The sequence below is a fragment of the Punctularia strigosozonata genome, assembly GCF_000264995.1.
Source record: "Punctularia strigosozonata HHB-11173 SS5 unplaced genomic scaffold PUNSTscaffold_5, whole genome shotgun sequence".
In the NCBI taxonomy this organism is placed as follows: domain Eukaryota; kingdom Fungi; phylum Basidiomycota; class Agaricomycetes; order Corticiales; family Punctulariaceae; genus Punctularia; species Punctularia strigosozonata.
This window is the reverse complement of record NW_006767437.1, coordinates 1,401,498-1,419,287: the sequence shown is the minus strand read 5'-3', so window position 1 is coordinate 1,419,287 and position 17,790 is coordinate 1,401,498. Positions and strand designations below refer to the sequence as shown.

Below are 17,790 nucleotides of genomic sequence, written 5' to 3'. Positions count from 1 at the left end.
ATCATGTGACCGCGACCGGGACCTTTTTTATCCCACGGTATTATGGCACCGCACGATAGCACCGTACTTGCCTGTCTCATCGCCAATTCCTATGGCTTTCCAACAAGACACTTGCATGATAAATTGGCTGCCGAACGAATTGCTCTCTCGTGTGCTCCAGCTCACTATGGAATATGTCCCGGAACGAGAAGACGATCCTTTCGTACTTGCTGAACCGCCCGATGCGGTAGACGAAACAAGGCTCACAATTATGCTCGTCAACAAGCGGTGGAACGTGAGTCAGGACTTGTTCTGCGCATACATTTGGTGGATCCAACTACGTACGCACAGGCAGTCGCGCAGATACGAGTGCGATGCGAGATACGAATGGGCTGGAGACCCCGCTCAGAGGATTTCACCGCGCAGGATCATCTCGTGAAAAAAGGCCTCCAGAGCCTCGTACGTGTTTCACAGAGCGCGCCTCATCTGCTCAAAAACACGCGTACCATGGTCATCCTGCTTGGACCCGAACACGTGGAGGACTATCGCGTTGGCGCCCAGGTCTGCCATTTGCTCTCATACACTACACTGCACCATTTCTCCACCAATCTCGACTTCGAGGTACCCTGGCTGCTGTTCCTCAGCATGCGCAGTGCTCATACCCTCACACACCTTGACTCCTTCTTCAACCCCCTCATCGTCCCCGACTCCATGATTCAATCCTTGAATTCCTTCCCGAATCTCGTGTTCCTACGCATGGCGGATCATGAGCTATACGACATTGCCCGGATAACACCCCATCCGCAATCTTTGGTGTCCTTACCGCGACTTTCCCTTCCGAAACTCCGCGAGATGCACGTCGTGGCTAGAAGCTATATCAACAACGTTCACCCCAACGGTCACATACCTTTTCACGTCGGTGCAACCGCTGATCTTCCGTCGCTCACTCGTCTCTACGTCTACCAGGAAGACGCGCCAGACGACATCTGGGAGTTATTCCCCCGATTTCTCCGAGCTTTCGGAAGGACACTCGAGGTGTTCCACTTCACCGACGTTTTCATTCCATCTGACCTTGAGGATCTTGCTGAACGGGCACCCAACCTGACCGAGCTAGGCGTGTTTGTCACGGACAAAGGTGACTATCACGGCGATGTTATCGAGTGCATACAGCATCCTCGCCTCCAACATCTTGCTGTCACCGGTCGCGGTCATTTCACCGACACCTTACGACTCCTCGACAAAGCGAAGCTCCCGGCGCTCGTCGATGTTCGTTTCGCCGGCGTCGTATGGGATCCCAACTGTACTCCCGACTGGCTGGCCAAGGAGATGGAAGATATCGAGATGGCCGGACTCTTGACATTGCGGGGTATCCTTTGCGTCGACGAAGACGGCAAGCCGTTTGGTAATCTGAAGTCATTATTGCCACAGCAGAGCCTAGCGTAGTTCCTCGCGCCATCGCGTGAGGTATGCTGTGCTGCATTAATATATTGCGCCAGCGAAGTAGGCTTGTATTCTGCCAGCTGCCGCGTGCTCTGCATGGAATTCAAGCAATTGATCTGTATTATACTCTCATACACAACTGACAACAGGAAAAACACGCAATTCCCTCGACGAGAGGGGGACACAGGGCCCGAGCAATACCTATGCGGTAATGCCAACAGCGAGCGACGCAGCAACGGCTATAGGCGCGGTCGCAGAAGACGCGACAACCTTCTCCGTGACCGTGGTGGCACCCACTGCCGTATCCGCTGCAGCGTCCTTCACCGTTGCCGACATGGTTTCTCGCACATCCTTCGCGGCGACAGCCGCCGCCGCCTCCGCGTTTGCAGATGTATGCGATGTCTTCGCTTTCTTCTTCTTCTTGAGCATCGCTGTGGATCGTATCGTGTCAGTGAGGATGGAATTGGTATTATGGAGGTTGAAAAATGAGGACGTACCAACAGAGACGGCGCTCCGGACATTGTCGACGATGTCCCGGCTCTGCTCGATGTACTCCTGGTCGTCGAACCTGTGCTTCTTCCCGGCGAGCGGCTCCGGCGCGTCTCCAGGCGAAGACGACGACGACGGACCAGCACCTGGCGTGAGCCCGAGCTTCTTCTCGAGAGCCTCGAGCTTGGCGCGCTGGGCCTCTGCAGCAGCCTTCTTCCGCTCGGGTTCAGACTCGAGGTACTCCGCCAGCCTGAGATGGTTCACGAGTGTCAACAAACATGAGGACTATCAAACACAAAGACAGGACGCCATACTTCTTGGCCTCCTTGATGGTGCTCAGACGCCGCCCGCTGAGGTCCCGGCACGAGTCGTTGTTGCTGGTCTTCTGGCTGCTCATCCGACCGCCGGCCGCGCGCAGTTGGCTTCCAAAACCACCCTTTCCACCAAGAATACGCGGCGCAATACGCAGAGAGAGCAACTCTCCGGGAGCGGAAAGCGCAGAGAGGGGGGTGTCGGGGGCAACATCGCCACGAAGGGTCGATAGGCGAAGATGGCGAGGAAGCGAGGGGTAGCGCTCTGCGAGGAGGTCTGGCACATCGAAGAGGAAGGCATCAGAAGGAACAGAGAGGGTGAGCGTTGGGAAGGGGGCAAAGGCCGAGACGAAGATCGAGGTCGACATTGTTGCAGATAGAGCCAACTGACTGACGGTACAGAGGAGAGGGAGATGCTGTGCAGTGGTGCCGTGGGTATGTGGCCTGGCTGAGTCAGCAGATCGAACTCGGGCAAGTTTGGCTGGACCAAGTTGACGTTCACGACGTTATCGCTTATGAGTTGGAACCCACCGGCGACCCGGTTTGCTGCGAGATGGCTCTCATCTGGGAAGCGTTGATATTTCTCTGCGTTTTCCTCGTCTTATTCAGGCATAAAAAGTGACAAACAGGCACTTGATGCTTGGTCCAAATCGAACCCCCTCGTCAACAATGCCGGTAGAAGGTGATTACACATGAGAAGACGCTTCGCAAACCAGGCTCGTAAGCCTGCCGAATAGGGTACATTGCCGCGGGCCCTTTGGAAGCGACGACGTGGGTATCATGGTTGAAATCACGAGTCTCCAGTGCGGAACAAACAGAGTTCCAGTTAAATATCCGCACCATTGCTTAACTATCGCCGTACACCTACACGATTCCCAGAATCTACGTCTTCGGTAGGTTGAACATCGCCCAGGCCGTCCTTCAGAGGGTCTTGTCGTGAATGCTTGAACCCGCACATGGTACCTTGAATCTCTACATGTGCATCATATCTCCCGTACGAAACGAGCAAGACGCCTCCCAGTTTAAAGCTTGGCACGGCCAGCTCTTCATCCGTTCCTCACATCGTATGTTTCCTAGTTTAAGTGCCATCATCAGGAGTGGAGTTTGTGGCTTCCATGGTCCCGCGCTTCTCCCTCCGCTCTGCACGATTCTGTCTCTGTTCTTCCTGTCTTCTTGGCTCTGCGCAGTGCTTTCCTCGTTGCCTTGTCTACGACTGGACCCGTCGTGAAAAGATCAACGATCGAATCACTGTGTGAAATTGGGCGTCGTAAATCACGATATCCCTCAAGAAACAGAAAAATCGCCCACTCCTTGTCGTTTTGAAACGACTCGTTGGCGGACTCCGTGTCACCAAGTCCTGACGCCGACTCGTATGTTGTAGTGAGGGCCTTATCTGTTATGGCCGAAATCGAGGCCGCCCAGAGCCCGAAGGAAGCCGTCCAAATGTCCTTCCGCGCTGATGCGGGTGGATCCTGACGCTCGCCAATGTTCCCCTCGCTTGCCGGGTCAAATGCGGCTCCAGCCCCCTCCACCAGAAGCGTTCGCACTGTGGGCAAACAGTCCTCGGATAAATTAATGGAAGAACGTACAGGAGGGCCGGGAAGAGGCGATCCTGGCATTTGGGGCTCTGCACGGTGCTTTACGCGCGCTGCCGTTCCCTGGGGCTGGCTGTTCGTCTGCGATTGGGTACTCAGGTCGTCGCTCGCTCGCTCCTTTTCATATACGGGGGGCTTGTCTGATTTGCGTGTCACTTGAGGAAGAAGGGGAGGAGAATTAACACTAGATATCCTGATGACACGGTTGGATTGTGACACGAATGAACAACGGGAACACTTGCTTCGTAGCATCAGGACTGCGCGGCTTGCTCGTGATGCGTTGATACTGGTCACGGATCGCCGTGGAAGTATTTCCATCCACCCCAAGACCAAATATCTCCTTAACGATCGACGTGGCGAGAGTCTGATCGATCGGAGCGGCGGGGATGCGCATGGCTTCGCGCGCGGCTGCGATCTTGAGACACGTAGAGAGACCGAGGAGTGTGCCTTCCCTCTCGCACAGGGGAGCGGAACGGAGGCAGAGGTCCGTGTACGCTCCCTGCAACCACTGGGGGATACCAAACTCCCGCGCACAGACTATCTTTTCGACGGGTGTCGCGAGAGAGCACAGTTCGTTCATAGCGAGGGCTCTGATAGAGTCGAATCGCAGATAATGCGCGACGCGCAGCGCCGACGTCCATTCCTCCGATGTATGCAACGCGTACGTCCCGAAAACACTGAATATTATCATGGCAAACGTCAATGCGGACGGCCAGGGATATTCATGCAGCGTTGCCGGCTCACATTGGGTAGAGGAGATCTAGGAATCGTTCGAAATCTTCGTCTGTGATGGGATCCGGAAGAACGATAGGCGCACGAGTGCCGTCCGGGTTCAGTTCTCGTGCAGCTGACATTTCCGCGAAACGCTCCGAGCCTCTCTGGAGGGAATATTGTGGTACTCTGAACATATAGCCGCCTGCCTGGGATCGCATTTGAGCATACGATAAGCTCGTATCATAAGTTATAATATCACATACCACAATCTCGACGTTTTCGTCCTGTATGTACCACCTCGGGTGCGAGAGAGGGCGCGGCACATCTTGGGATTGTGCTGCTGCGGATCCAAACCCAGGAGAGAGAGCTGCCCCGATAGCGTCCATGGTCCCAGATGAAGCGGTGATGATAGAGATGTCAGAGAGAGTCGGACTAATCCTACCCTTCGAAGAAGAGGAACTCATTGGCTGAGCGTTGTGTATGGTAGGAAGCGCCAACCGCCAAGTCTCGCAGAGGTTGAGCTTGGGTACTTGCATTTGATACTACACGTGCCCGCCGCATGCCCGAGATGAACAGCATTTACGGCATATACGAATGAGTGGAGCATGAAACGCATGGGCAGATCCTTATTCGATGTGTTAGTGGCAAGTCATCCGTGTTTGGATCGTCGCAGTGGCGCTGCCGGCACGACATAGCTCGTGTAGCGGGAGCGCAAGAGAAGATCTTGGAAAAACGCAGATGGTGAGTTAGAGACGATGGTTCACGCGTTACACGCGTTCTTACACTTGAGTATATTCCAGTTCAAATAGCGGGTCTTTGATAGGTCACTCTGTAAGAACGCCCTCACGTGCATGAATCCCCTCTCCGGGGCTTTCGCAGAGTCGCACGCACCGGGTCAGGGTCATCTGAACGCCCATGGCGCCCTCAGGCCAGGCTCATACCCACAGCTGACCAGCCTCGCTCAGCTCCCATTCTCGACTCTCAGGAGCCAACTCGATACCCATGACACTGTCCACCGCGACCTTTCCCAAATACTGGAACGCACAGCGCGACGAGGTCGCGTACGGACTGGTCAGTACTTACAGCACGCACCCCACCCACGCCGAGCCATGAACCTACAACCCTAACAAAGTCGCCGATCACGGAAACTACAGGAGCTCACGCCGGAACACGTCCCCGTCGTCCACCTCCTGGGCACCTACACCTGGCTCTACCTCCACGACTCGCACTACGGCGCACGCCTCGTCTCGCCTGGCCCCTCCTCCGCCTCCTCGGCGACGGACGGCGCGGGCCATCTGACGCTCTCCCTCGCGCCCTCGTCCGCCCACGCAGGGCTGTCCATCGACGGCGACGTCGAGCCGCGCCTCTCCGGCTCCTTCTCGCTCGGCCACCTCGGCCTACGCGGTACCTTCTCCCCAGGCGACGTCCGGCGCGCGCGCTCGAGCACGGGGGAGCCCATCCCGAGCCGGTGGAGCGTCCGCATCCGCTGGCACGACGACGACGACGACGACGACGACGACGCCAGGGAGGCGCGCCACTTCTTCGACGTGTGCGCGGCGCGGGACGACGCCGGCCGGCCGTTCGTCCAGTTCGTGTGGGACGGCGGGATGAACATGGGCCGGGCGTACCGCATCGCGCTCCTCGGCAAGCGGCTGCCTCAAGCGCGCTCTTCCGACCAGCCTTCACCTCCTCCTCCTCCTCTTCCGTCGTTCGCCGCGCCGTCGCTCGCGCCTGTGCCGAGGAGGGTGACGGGAAAGCTGGCGCGGAGAGAGGCGGAGGGCGTCGAGCTGAGCGCGGGCGAAAGGCAGAGGCTGGGCATGGGCCTCGACGAGGCGCAGGTGGTCAAGGCCGGGCGCGCGAGGGTTGGCGCTGTGGTGCTGTTGGATAGCTCGAACGCGCAGGCGGGGACGAAGCGCAAGCTTCGCGAGTCGTGACCGGCATACTCGTCTATTCTGTTCTCTCTCAGTTTCACTTGCATCTTCACATCACGCCGAACGATTGTGCTTTGTATCATATTTGTACCATAGCATCAAGCATGATCTCTCACACGAGTCAGATAGACAACGAACAGGTCGGTGGGATGCGCCTCGGCGCTTTTGATCGTGATTGCAGAGCAGATCAAATAAAGTACATTCCGCAGAAGAAGCGCAATAGTGCGAAAGGTCATAGACGAAGAAATGCAAAACGCTACGGTGCTCCCCGCTCAAGGCTTGTAGTCGGGACGGAGAGAGCGCACAACCTTGCCTATGAGCGGGGTCATCAGCGTCTCCTCGGGGCAAGATACACGGATACGACTCACCGGCCCTCCAGATCTCCTGCTCGTCGATCTCCTTCAGCTCGCGCGCAAGGTCCTCGCGATACGTCTTCCGGCCGTTGAACTCGAGACTCTTCCGAGTCTCGGTACCGTTCCGCACGCTCTCGTACAGCTTCTCGAACACGGGCGTGTTCGCGGCCTCGAAGATGGGCGCCCAGTCGAGCGCGCCGCGACGCGCGGTCGTCGAGCAGGCGTTGTACATGTAGTCCATGCCCTTGGCGCCGATGAGCGGGAAGAGCGACTGAGTCGCCTCCTCGACGGTCTCGTTGAACGCCTCCGATGGCGAGTGACCGTTCTTGCGGAGGACCTTGTACTGCGCGAGGAACATGCCCTGGATGCCGCCCATCAACTGGAAGGGGGATCAGCACCATGCATATATATGGAGAACGGATATATGCAACGGAAAGGGGGTACTCACGACACCACGCTCGCCGTAAAGGTCCGAGTAAACCTCCTTCTCGAAGGTGGTCTCGTACATGTAGCCCGAGCCGATACCGACAGCGAGCGCAACGGCCTTCTCCTTCGCCTTGCCGGTGACGTCCTGCCACACCGCGATCGACGAGTTGATGCCGCGGCCCTCCTTGAAGAGCGTCCGGACGGTCCTGCCCGAGCCCTTGGGCGCGACGAGGATGACGTCCACGTCAGCAGGGGGAACGACCTTCGTGTCCTCCTTGTACACGACCGAGAAGCCGTGCGAGAAGTAGAGCGTCTTGCCCTTCGTGATCAGCGGCGCGACGGTCGGCCAGGTCTGGCTCTGCGCGGCGTCGGAGAGGAGGTTCATGATGATCGTCCCGCGGTTGATGGCGTCCTCGATCGAGAAGAGCGTCTCGCCGGGGACCCAGCCGTCCTCGATCGCCTGTTTCCACGACTCGCCCTCGGGGCGGACGCCGACGATGACGTTCAGCCCGTTGTCGCGCGCGTTGAGGCCCTGGCCGTGCCCCTGCGAGCCGTAGCCGATAAGCGCGAGCGTGTCGTTCTTGAAGTAGTCCTGCAGCTTGGCGAGCGGCCAGTCCGAGCGCTCGTACACGACCTCCTCGGTGCCGGCGAAGTTGAGCGTCTTCACGCCACGGGTCGCCTGTTACGTTCATGGTGCGCGTCAGATGGGCTGGCCCGACCTGATCCCGACGGTTGATTCCTTACCTCGACGGTCGCCCGGCGGGCGGTCTGGGCGGCGACCTGCTGGCTCTGGCGGGCGAGCAGCGAGTACGCCGCGGTTTGGGCCGGATTGGGGGCGGCTTTGAAGAGCGCACGGGCGGCGCGGAGGGCGCGTTGGGTGGACCGAGGTGCGAAGGACATGGTATGCGGGAGGGCGTTGACTCGGGCAGCAGAGAGCGGGGACTTTTTATCGACCTCACGTGATGCACAGCGAGCGGCGCCATCGGCCGACGACGTTGGCCCGAAAGAATGACTGGGGGACGGCGGGGTAATCCGACGGCGCTCACTGGCTGAATCTCAATACTAGCCGGGCTTTGCTCGTTGTTGCGCTCGACGACGAAGACGACGGCGACATGGTGCATCGGTTCTTCTCCCCTGCGCTATGGGGATCGGCGGTACGCCGGAGGACGTTCGCGACCGTCGCCGACGTGCGCAAGCCGCCGCAGACAATCATCGAAAAGGTCGTGCAGAAATATGCGGTCGGTCTACCCGAGGGCAAGTACGTCCAGGCGGGGGACTACGTGATGATCCGACCGGAGCACGTTATGACACACGACAATACCGGACCCGTCATCTCCAAGTGAGTAGCTCGCAGGGATCGCCCTAACCGTCAGATGCTAAAGCTGCATGTAGATTCAAGTCTATCGGCGCGACCCGCATCCACAACCCTCGTCAGACCGTCTTCACTCTCGATCACGACGTCCAAAACAAGTCGGACAAGAACCTACACAAGTACGCGACCATCGAGGCCTTTGCCCGGCAGCATGACATCGACTTCTACCCTGCGGGACGCGGCATCGGACACCAGATCCTCGTCGAGGAGGGCTACGCATTCCCGTACACGCTCACCGTCGCATCGGACAGTCACTCCAACATGTATGGCGGCGTAGGCTGCGTCGGAACGCCGATCGTGCGCACAGATGCGGCCGCGCTTTGGGCGACGGGCAAGACGTGGTGGCAGGTCCCGCGCATGGTCAAGGTCGAGCTGAAGGGTCGCCTATCCCCGGGCGTGACGGGCAAGGACGTGATCGTCGCGCTCTGCGGCGCGTTCAACCGGGATGAGGTGCTCAACGCCGCGATCGAGTTCGCGGGTGACGGCGTCCGGACGCTCTCCGTCGACGAGCGGCTGACGATCGCGAACATGACCACGGAGTGGGGCGCGCTCGCGGGCGTCTTCCCCGTCGACGACGTCACGCTGGCCTGGTACGACCGCCTGCTCACCGCGCTCGAGCTGCGCACTTTCTCCACCACGGCCCCGCCGCCGGAGCACCCGCGTATAAACCACGCGCGGCTTGACGCCCTCCGTCGCGCGCCGCTCGCATCGGACCCGCAGGCGCGCTACGCCTCGCACCTCGTGTTCGACCTCGCCTCGCTCGTCCCGCACGTCTCGGGCCCGAACAGCGTCAAGGTCGCCACGCCGCTGCCAGCGCTCGAGGCGCAGCAGATCCGGATCAACAAGGCCTACCTCGTCTCCTGCACCAACGCGCGCGCGTCCGACCTCGCCGCCGCCGCCGCCGTGCTCCGCGGGCGCAAGGTCGCGCCTGGCGTGCACTTCTACGTCGCCGCCGCCTCGTCGCGCGTGCAGGCCGAGTGCGAGAAGAGCGGGGACTGGGACGCGCTCGTCCGCGCCGGCGCGCAGGTGCTGCCCAGCGGATGCGGACCGTGCATCGGCCTCGGCACGGGTCTGCTCGAGGAGGGCGAAGTCGGAATCAGCGCCACCAACCGGAACTACAAGGGCCGGATGGGCAGCCCGAAGGCGCTCGCGTACCTCGCCAGCCCGGCCGTCGTCGCGGCGAGCGCGGCGAAGGGCTACATCTGCGGACCGGAACCCTTCGACCCTGCAGCTCTGCCGCCTCCCGGCCCGCCCGTGACCGCGATCCGCCAAACGGAAGAGGAAGTGGCGACGGACGCGCAGGCGCGGGAGGAGCCGCTCGTGGAGGGATTCCCGGTCAAGTTCGCGGGCCGTCTCCTCTTCGCGCCGCAGGACAACCTGAACACGGACGCGCTCTACCCGGGCAAGTACACGTACCAGGACGATATCACGCTCGAGAAGCAGGCGGAGGTCGTGATGGAGAACTACGACCCGGCCTTCGCCGCGCGCGTCCGCGACCTCGTCGCCGGCGCCGGGATCGACACGTCGCGCGTCGTCGACGCGGACGGGACGAAGCGCGGGGTGGTGCTCGTCTCCGGCTACAACTTTGGCACGGGCTCGTCGCGCGAGCAGGCCGCGACGGCGCTGAAGGCGGCGGGCGTGCCGCTCGTGCTCGCGGGCTCGTTCGGCGACATATTCAAGCGGAACGCGATCAACAACGGGCTCGTGTGCGTCGAGGCGCCCGCGCTCGTCGCGGAACTCACCGCCGCGTACGCCAAGGATGGCAAGCGCGGCGCGGGCGGGCGCCAGGGAGAGCTGACGGTGGACGAAGGTCTGCATGTCGAGATGGACATGCGCACGGGCGAGCTCGTGGTGAGCGGGTGGACGGAGGGCGAGCGGACGAGGCGGTACAGGGTACGGAGCGTGGGCGCGAGTGTGCAGGAGCTGTGGCTCTGCGGCGGGCTAGAAGGGTTCGTGCTGAAGGAGATCAAGGCCCAGTCTTAAGAGGTATAACGACGCCCGCCACACTCAAAAGTATTCATACTAATGTCATTCTCATCATCTTGCTGTCGGAAATCGCTCTATACCACCGATGTATCGCTAGGATAGAATATCACTGCCAATATGTACCAGGGGTGACAGCGCTCTTTTAGACGTCCCGTATCCAATCATAACAGCGACGCGTTAGCAATAACGATAACAAGCGGGTTTTTTCCACAGTGCATTCAACCGAATCGCGGGCCAATAGGCTCCTTCAGATTGTGGCCATATCCATCCACGCCAGATGGTGCTTGTGTCGTTCACAGGTACGGGTGCCAGATGCTGCGTCCCTCTGGCATGAGCGCCTCGGGTGAATCCGGGGGCGAGAACTTTTCCTTGAGCACGGCGAGCTTGGATCGGTACTCGTCCACACCGATGTAGGCGCCGCACATGCGGCGCTTGCCGTTGAACGCAGACCGGCCGTGCATGACCCTATGGTTGTCGATGGCTGACCACGGAATATACCAAGGATCAGCGGAATGTCAAGGCAACGAACCGGGGTGTGATGCGTACCTACGACCGTACCGGGCTGCAGCTGGACCCAGTACTCCGCCTCCGGAGCGGTGATGTACTCGTTCCACGTCCTGATCGCGTCGTACCTTACGGAAAACCAGCACGCTCACGTCAGCTCCACTGTGCAAGAGAAAGAGAGTCGCCCCCCCGCTTACCACGCCTCGACCCGCTCGGGCGCCACCGAGCGCATCACGCTCCGGTCGTCGTTGTTCCACCGCACCTGCACCAGCGCGCCTGCGGCGTCGTGCCCGAGCACGGGGTACCCTGCGGGCGGGTACGGCCTGTAGAGCTCGCCGGGGTCGCCCGCGGCGTGCGCGGGCACGGGCACCTCCGCGAGCAGGCGGTACGCGTCCGGGCGGTCCGCCTTGAGGCGTGCGGCGGCCGCGAAGCCGTCGACGAGGAGGGTGGCGCCGCCCGAGCCGTCGGTATGCGAGAGGAGGTGGAAGAGTTGGATGCCGCAGGGGTCGGTCTATGTGTCGGTGGGGTGTTGAGTGTATGAAGGAGCGACGATGAGGTGTGGGACGCACGAAGTAAGTGTTGTCGGTGTGCGCGCCGAGGGCGAGGGTGGTGTACGCGGTGTCGCCCTTCGCGAGGTCGGAGGTGAAGTCCCAGAACTTGCCGTCTATGGCGGCGTCCAAAAAGTATCAGATATGGGCGAAGCGTATCGAAAGGGGCGAACGTACACTGCGTCTCGCGGATGAACCCGATGCGCTTGCACAACTCCTCCGTCGCGTCGGTGCTCACCGGCACACCGGAGACGAAGCAAAATCCCCATCGTTCCTGTGTGAACGGTGATGTCAGTGAGTCGATGAAGATGCTTGTGAAGGTGGGATCGGCGACCCACGATCTTGGACAGCCAATCAAGCAAGCCGCGGTCGCTGGGGTCCATGACACCGTCGTAGGGAACCGTCGGGGGATGTTCGCTGATTTCAGCTCCCCATAACGCCGGCGATACCGACCTTTGGCAATCGTCGCCAGTTTCAGCAGATGCTGCTTCATCGACACGAAAATCAACACGTACAGGTACCGACGGTCGTCAGCCGTCCGGGGTCGATCATACGCATTCGTCCACAGCCAAGACCAGGGATAGACCGAAACATGCTGGGACGGCCCTCACGCTGGAGCATTCACTACGTGTCCGACATCGAGCAAGACGAACTGGATCCTCACATGTTGCTCTCAAGCCCCCGGGCGTCGCTTGCACACCCTCAGGTTTTACGTCCGCCGGAATCTATGATCGCGTCGAGATCAGGACAGAAGGGCGATGACGGCATACGGAAAGCCAATTTACTCACCTCGAACGTGCTGTGCAACCGCTGTTTCGTGACTGGATGGAAGCATTCCGGGCAGCGGCAGTGGTCGCGGAGCCAAATGTGGTGACTGCTCATCCCCCCAAGTTAGATCGCGCCTCATCATCAGGGTCGACAAGATCCAGGTCCACTCACAATTTCGACGAGGTGCCATCCGGCCATTGCACAACGACCACTTTATCCCCCTTCGTCGCCGATGCCGCCGCCAAAGCGCTGTGGGAGCGCGCCGACCGCCGGGCTGACGCATGATCAAGATGTGGCCCGAGGACGTGGGCGGTAAGTTGCCGCCCATAACTGCGCCGAAGCGCGAGTGCTTCATTTCGCACCGATGCCTACACGATCGAAGTATAGAATCAGCCCACGTCCCGCCCATTCAAGTAGTGACATAAACCGAAACGAACCCTGCTGCTGCCGCTGCTGCTGACCGTTATAGATCCACGATCAACTCGGCTTGCCGCAGAGAAGAGGGACCGTCTAGATAGATAACCCAGCATAATAGTAGCGCGTAATGTGCAGATTATGTACAAATGTACAGGGGAAGTGATCGCCCAGCGAACGTTCTGCGGGATCGGCGGGTGGATCTTTGGCTTTCGCCCACCACGACGGTCGACCCGCAGCGGCTTCTTGTAGACGCGAAAGGCGCATGATTCTCACGAGCCGGACCGCCGCCTCAGGCGATATATCGCGAAAAAAACGGGGGCACGTTCTGATTTCAACTCGAGCACCGAGCATTTCGTGTTCGCCGTCGACCTACCGCCGGGCCAACGCATTGACTTACCCACAGAATCCCATCGCGTATGACTCGCGCAGGGTCGCACCGCTCGTGGCGCCTCCCTGAAAAAACCCGAAGAGGAAATTTCACATGAAAGCAGGCTTCGAAAACGTAAACATTCGTAGGCCACTTTCAGTTTCGCCCTGTCCCTGGGACCTGCAGACGCCACGCGGCGTCGCGTGGCGTCAGCTTTGGAAATATTGCGCCGCGTCGCCGCCGGGTAACGTATCGGTGAACCACCCTGTTGAATTGACGGACTCCAACGGTCTGGAACTGCTCTCCGCTTGTGTCGTAGAACAAATGATTGCCGCATATTTCGGTTCCGAGGGGGCACACGAACAACGGTGTTAACCGGGCGCGGGCGCAGGATACCCTCCCAGAGAACCGTGATGCCAAAACTCTGAGGGTCTTCACTGGTCCTTCACCTTTGCCGCACCGGCACCAGACCCGTATACCAGCCGGTCCACGCGCTCCCGTTCCTCCCTGCCCCCGAAGACGCTCAACAGCAGCCCCCACACGGGCGTCAAGAACGGGACGAACATCGCCACCCGCCGGCGATACGCGCCGTACGCCTCCGGGTACTTGCTCATCGATATGCTCTCCGTGAAGAGCGTGCTGCTGAAGAAGAGCGCGCACAGCGAGAGCGCGGGCACGAGCGTCCAGAGCGGCGTCGGCTCGTGCAGCAGCACGGAGAGCGAGGCGACGGGGTGGTGCGCGTCGACGACCTTGGGCAAGGACGGCGATTGGGGCGACAAGAGCGGGACGAGGTTCATGATGATCTGCCGCCAGAACTACAACGTCAGCCAAAGGGACATGTTAGAAAATGCGCGCGTCGTACCCAGAACGTCTGCTCGCAGAGGAAGTTCGGATGGCGGCTCCAAGCCCAGAGACCCTTCGTCACGAATCCGCGCTCGCAGTCTTCCGTCGTCCATCGTATGCGCGCGCCGGGCCAGTCGTTCTCGTTCAGCTTCCGCTCCGCGCTGTGCTTGAACGTCTGGAACGAATACTGCTGGTTGTCTGCCACGAACTCGGTGAGCACCGTGAGGAGCGCTAGGCCGCCGAGGACGTAGTCCGAGGTGCCGAGCGGGACGTGTGGCTGCGCGGCAGCGATGTACGTCGGCAGCGCCAGGAGGAAGAGCAGCATGTTCTGGATGGCGGCGATGAAGACGAGGTTGGTGAGGTGGAAGAGGACCGGATGCAGCTTGCGCCGGAGGATCTCCCAGCGGTAGTCTTCGTCGTGCAGATTGAACAGCCCACGCCGCCAGGTGTTGTACGACAGTCGGCACATCCAGATCACCTGCGGTGTGCGAGCGCTTAGATGAGCACTGGCACGAGCACGGTGATGCGGCGACGAACCTGGAGGACGAGCATCATGACGGCGCGCGGGCTAAAGTCTTGCGTCATGTGCGACGCGACGTTCTCGGGCGCGTATGGGTAGAGTGGCGCGGGGGCTTCATGCGGCCATAACGGCAGGAGGGCATAATACGCTGTGTATATAGTCGGGAGAAATCTAAGGTCAATGGCGACATGTTCAAACGCTGAGCTGTGTGGTGCAAGGGCGAATGCTTGCTCACGTCCATAGTCGGTCTACTTGGGACACGTTTCCCGTCAGGATGGACAACACGTAGCATGTCGCTGTCGTGTACGTGCAGAACTTGACCTGCATCACGAATTGTCTCAGTCAGTACGCAAAAGCGTGGTACGGTCGAGCTTACAGGCCATGCAAAAGCGGGGTCCAGGGAGCTTGAATGAGGTAGCGGATGTAGTAGAGGCATCGTGGTCGTGGTCGTGGTCGAAGTTGAAAGGATATGAACGTGAACGAGATCGCAGTCGGCGTGAGCGCGCGTACAGAGTGCGGGGATCGGTAGTGACGTCAGTGACGCTCTATACTGCTGACTATACAACAATGGGGTTGGGCAACGCCTACGAAGTAGGCGTAACCAATCCCACGGTTACACTGCCACACATCTACTTGATGTACACGTTGTTGGGTGTCCATCCCCATTCCTCGACCTTTCTCCCAAGTCATAAATTCGGCAAAGCTCTACAAAATTAAAAAAATGACATATCTTACTATCTTATCAATTTTGAACTTCATTGGTTCCTGCAAACTACATGCTCCCTCCTACAGAGCACCGTGAAGTGGCTGTGCTGAATCTGATGGCTGGCTCAAACTCCCGCAAAAAGAGTTCTTCTTGCATCAAGTGCCGTACCTTCCACAAAGGTTCTAGAATTGCACAACCCTTCTAGAATATTCTTTGGGATGCCAATAGAGAATATGTTGAGGATAGAATTTTATTTTTGGTCCATTTTGGCCCATTTAATCGGTGCTGATGTTAGTTTATACTCCTCCGAGGACAAAGAAAGAAATTCTATTCTCAACATTCTCTCAAGAATCAAATTTAAGCGGTAGTCTCTCTACCATTCTAGACGTCAGCTGGCTTGGTTGACTGCATAACCTGGTCGGACAAGACACTTTGTCCGGTACCCTTCATTGTCATGGCAGTGCTTTGTATGCGTGGGAAGTTATGTCGGAGTCGAACTTTTGGCTGGGCGTTGCCCATCCCCAACAACAACGCGAAACTGAGGCTCTGAGAGGACTAATGTCACGACGGGCTATTGTTGGGTTACTACACCGTCGGTCAACTCTACTTTCTGCTTTCGACGCCGTTCTACCACCGACTCCAGATCACCGAACGGCTTGCCGACCCTGTCAAGTACAAGTATACCCTGCATTGCGAGGCGCGCAGCGATTTCGATTTCCTCCAACACCTTACGTTGCATGCGATCCGTTCCGAACTCGTCTCGCTCGCGGATGTCGGCCCATACGACGTTGGAAAGACGAATATTGAGTAGAGACGGAAGGGTCTTGCGATCGATGAGGCGCAAGGTCTCGGTGAACCAGCCGAGCCCAGATATCGACAAGTGTTGAATACGGGGATGCTGTATGAGTGGGGCGTGGCCGTTGATGACTTCAGCGTAAGCCGAGACGTGGCAACCAAATTCAGTCAGGTTTGGCGCGAGTTGGGAGAACGACATGAAGTCGTATACGGTGGGTATCGCGCCGGAGGTATAATGCAGGACTTCGAGTTTTTCTCCGTGGGCTTTGAGGAGGTTCTGAAGTGTGTCGTCTCCCGTATAATCTTCGTGGAGTCGTAAACGAGTGAGAGACGGTAGATCAGCCATTTCACCGATGCGGAAGGGTATGGGGCCATCGGGATGTCCCTCGCTAACGAAGTTTTTAACCACGAGCTGCATCTCCACGAGATTAGGGAGAGAAAGCCGGGGCAAATCCTTCAGGTTTTCCGGTGAGGGAGCCGTCTCGTCGCTCTCCAAATCGCCAACGTCCACCATGCGTAGGAACACGAGGTACTCGAAGCAGTTTAACTGCCTGATGGTGGTGTCGGAGATGAAGGTAGGGGGGATGTGAATATCCAAATGTGTCAAGGACTGCGAACTACGCATTCCGAGGAAAGAGAGCCAAGGTACTGAAAAGCTCAGATCGGTGGAAAAATGCTTCAACGCGAGGTGCGAGAGAAGATGACAGAGCTGGACGCCTGCTCGGCACTCCTCTGGGGATCCAGAGTTCCAGCCCAGCAATGCAACTATGGTGCGCGTCTTTTTGATCAGGTGGGGTGAGTGCTCTGAAACACGGACGGGACCATTGAATGATCCCGTGAAGTACGGCATGGGGAAGTCGCTGGACGAAGTCTTCCAGCCGGTCCTGATCTCAGGTGTGATTCGAGCCATCGCCAGCGCCTGTGAAATACGAGGTTAGCAGCTGCTTTGGGATGCGTCAAACAGTGAGAAATCGGACTCGCATTCCAACGTTTGTTGACGAGCATGATGCTCCGCCTCGTTTTGTCTGCGACTTGGACGGAGGTCGGCGAAGCGAGCACGAAGGGATCTCCATCTCGCAAAAGATCGTATGCAGCAGCGAGCTCGATAACTTGGGCGAGCAACTCATTCGGAAGCCGACCAATCGCGCAGGAGCCTCGTTCCAGTGCCATCGTTGCAGAGCCGGAATCCTGATATAGCCTGTATGATCAGTTTTTTCGAACCGATGATCCAAGGAAAAATATTTGGTCGACATACTGGCCGGACGATGCTGCAGTGGGTTGATTTGTCGGACGCGTAGAAGCGCGTAGATCGCAGCCAAGGACGTACGCGTGAGGGGAGCGGAGTTACTTGACGTTGTCGCGCTCACGTGCGCGCGATTCAACGCGCCTGGCCCTTATAACATCTGAAATCAGACGGGTCGTTAATGCTCGTCCACGATACGGCTTTGAACCGCACGTCCACCGAACTCGGCAGATTGTCTCGATCGATGCGTTGAATGGTCTTGCTAAAAACAGCCGTTCCCGGAGAATAGCAAATGCTGAATATGGGGGTCGATCTTCATGTAAACGTGGCAGCGAACTTGATGATCTGCGCGAGTATCGGTGAGACTTAGGTCTATAGCGGGGGGCTCATTCATGCCAGGATACTGCATATACTGTAGTTTTTCGACCATAAGTTCGGCTGGGTCAGAGGGGGGACAGGGGTGGCATAGCCAGGACATACCAA

At 58.8% G+C, this 17,790-nt stretch overlaps 9 protein-coding genes across 9 annotated transcripts; 3 read left to right on the top strand and 6 right to left on the bottom strand.

Moving 5' to 3' along the window:
- Nucleotides 1-166: 166 nt before the first annotated feature.
- Nucleotides 167-1,422, top strand: PUNSTDRAFT_133633 (uncharacterized protein; the record flags this gene model as incomplete). Its single annotated transcript, XM_007383067.1, has 2 exons — nucleotides 167-274; nucleotides 331-1,422. The coding sequence occupies 2 exons, from the start codon at nucleotides 167-169 to the stop codon at nucleotides 1,420-1,422; spliced, it is 1,200 nt and encodes a 399-aa protein (XP_007383129.1).
- A 106-nt stretch (nucleotides 1,423-1,528) lies between these two features.
- Nucleotides 1,529-2,587, bottom strand: PUNSTDRAFT_101822 (uncharacterized protein; the record flags this gene model as incomplete). Its single annotated transcript, XM_007383066.1, has 3 exons — nucleotides 1,529-1,850; nucleotides 1,917-2,158; nucleotides 2,223-2,587. The coding sequence occupies 3 exons, from the start codon at nucleotides 2,585-2,587 to the stop codon at nucleotides 1,621-1,623; spliced, it is 837 nt and encodes a 278-aa protein (XP_007383128.1). The 3' UTR covers nucleotides 1,529-1,620.
- Nucleotides 2,588-3,998: 1,411 nt separating this feature from the next.
- Nucleotides 3,999-4,668, bottom strand: PUNSTDRAFT_66901 (uncharacterized protein; the record flags this gene model as incomplete). The annotated part of the gene is made up of 2 exons (XM_007383065.1): nucleotides 3,999-4,491; nucleotides 4,559-4,668. The coding sequence occupies 2 exons, from the start codon at nucleotides 4,666-4,668 to the stop codon at nucleotides 3,999-4,001; spliced, it is 603 nt and encodes a 200-aa protein (XP_007383127.1).
- Nucleotides 4,669-5,379: 711 nt separating this feature from the next.
- PUNSTDRAFT_143272 (uncharacterized protein) lies at nucleotides 5,380-6,572 on the top strand (the record flags this gene model as incomplete). The annotated part of the gene is made up of 3 exons (XM_007383064.1): nucleotides 5,380-5,422; nucleotides 5,484-5,599; nucleotides 5,683-6,572. 3 exons carry the CDS (start codon nucleotides 5,380-5,382, stop codon nucleotides 6,460-6,462), a joined length of 939 nt encoding a protein of 312 aa, XP_007383126.1. The 3' UTR covers nucleotides 6,463-6,572.
- A 20-nt stretch (nucleotides 6,573-6,592) lies between these two features.
- Nucleotides 6,593-8,146, bottom strand: PUNSTDRAFT_52034 (ketol-acid reductoisomerase). Its single transcript, XM_007383063.1, has 4 exons — nucleotides 7,983-8,146; nucleotides 7,261-7,917; nucleotides 6,828-7,191; nucleotides 6,593-6,772 (listed from the first exon to the last, which is right to left on the bottom strand). The coding sequence occupies exons 1-4, from the start codon at nucleotides 8,136-8,138 to the stop codon at nucleotides 6,732-6,734; spliced, it is 1,218 nt and encodes a 405-aa protein (XP_007383125.1). The 5' UTR covers nucleotides 8,139-8,146; the 3' UTR covers nucleotides 6,593-6,731.
- Nucleotides 8,147-8,350: 204 nt separating this feature from the next.
- PUNSTDRAFT_66471 (homoaconitase) lies at nucleotides 8,351-10,593 on the top strand (the record flags this gene model as incomplete). The annotated part of the gene is made up of 2 exons (XM_007383062.1): nucleotides 8,351-8,577; nucleotides 8,631-10,593. The coding sequence occupies 2 exons, from the start codon at nucleotides 8,351-8,353 to the stop codon at nucleotides 10,591-10,593; spliced, it is 2,190 nt and encodes a 729-aa protein (XP_007383124.1).
- Nucleotides 10,594-10,889: 296 nt separating this feature from the next.
- Nucleotides 10,890-12,530, bottom strand: PUNSTDRAFT_66109 (Trimethyllysine dioxygenase; the record flags this gene model as incomplete). The annotated part of the gene is made up of 9 exons (XM_007383061.1): nucleotides 10,890-11,077; nucleotides 11,143-11,228; nucleotides 11,298-11,611; nucleotides 11,670-11,764; nucleotides 11,826-11,922; nucleotides 11,987-12,101; nucleotides 12,170-12,254; nucleotides 12,313-12,373; nucleotides 12,438-12,530. The coding sequence occupies 9 exons, from the start codon at nucleotides 12,528-12,530 to the stop codon at nucleotides 10,890-10,892; spliced, it is 1,134 nt and encodes a 377-aa protein (XP_007383123.1).
- Nucleotides 12,531-13,634: 1,104 nt separating this feature from the next.
- On the bottom strand, nucleotides 13,635-14,999 carry PUNSTDRAFT_113198 (DUF1295-domain-containing protein; the record flags this gene model as incomplete). Its single annotated transcript, XM_007383060.1, has 5 exons — nucleotides 13,635-14,003; nucleotides 14,063-14,521; nucleotides 14,581-14,734; nucleotides 14,799-14,884; nucleotides 14,940-14,999. The coding sequence occupies 5 exons, from the start codon at nucleotides 14,997-14,999 to the stop codon at nucleotides 13,635-13,637; spliced, it is 1,128 nt and encodes a 375-aa protein (XP_007383122.1).
- Nucleotides 15,000-15,840: 841 nt separating this feature from the next.
- PUNSTDRAFT_133626 (uncharacterized protein) lies at nucleotides 15,841-17,234 on the bottom strand (the record flags this gene model as incomplete). The annotated part of the gene is made up of 2 exons (XM_007383059.1): nucleotides 15,841-16,983; nucleotides 17,064-17,234. 2 exons carry the CDS (start codon nucleotides 17,232-17,234, stop codon nucleotides 15,841-15,843), a joined length of 1,314 nt encoding a protein of 437 aa, XP_007383121.1.
- Nucleotides 17,235-17,790: the final 556 nt, after the last annotated feature.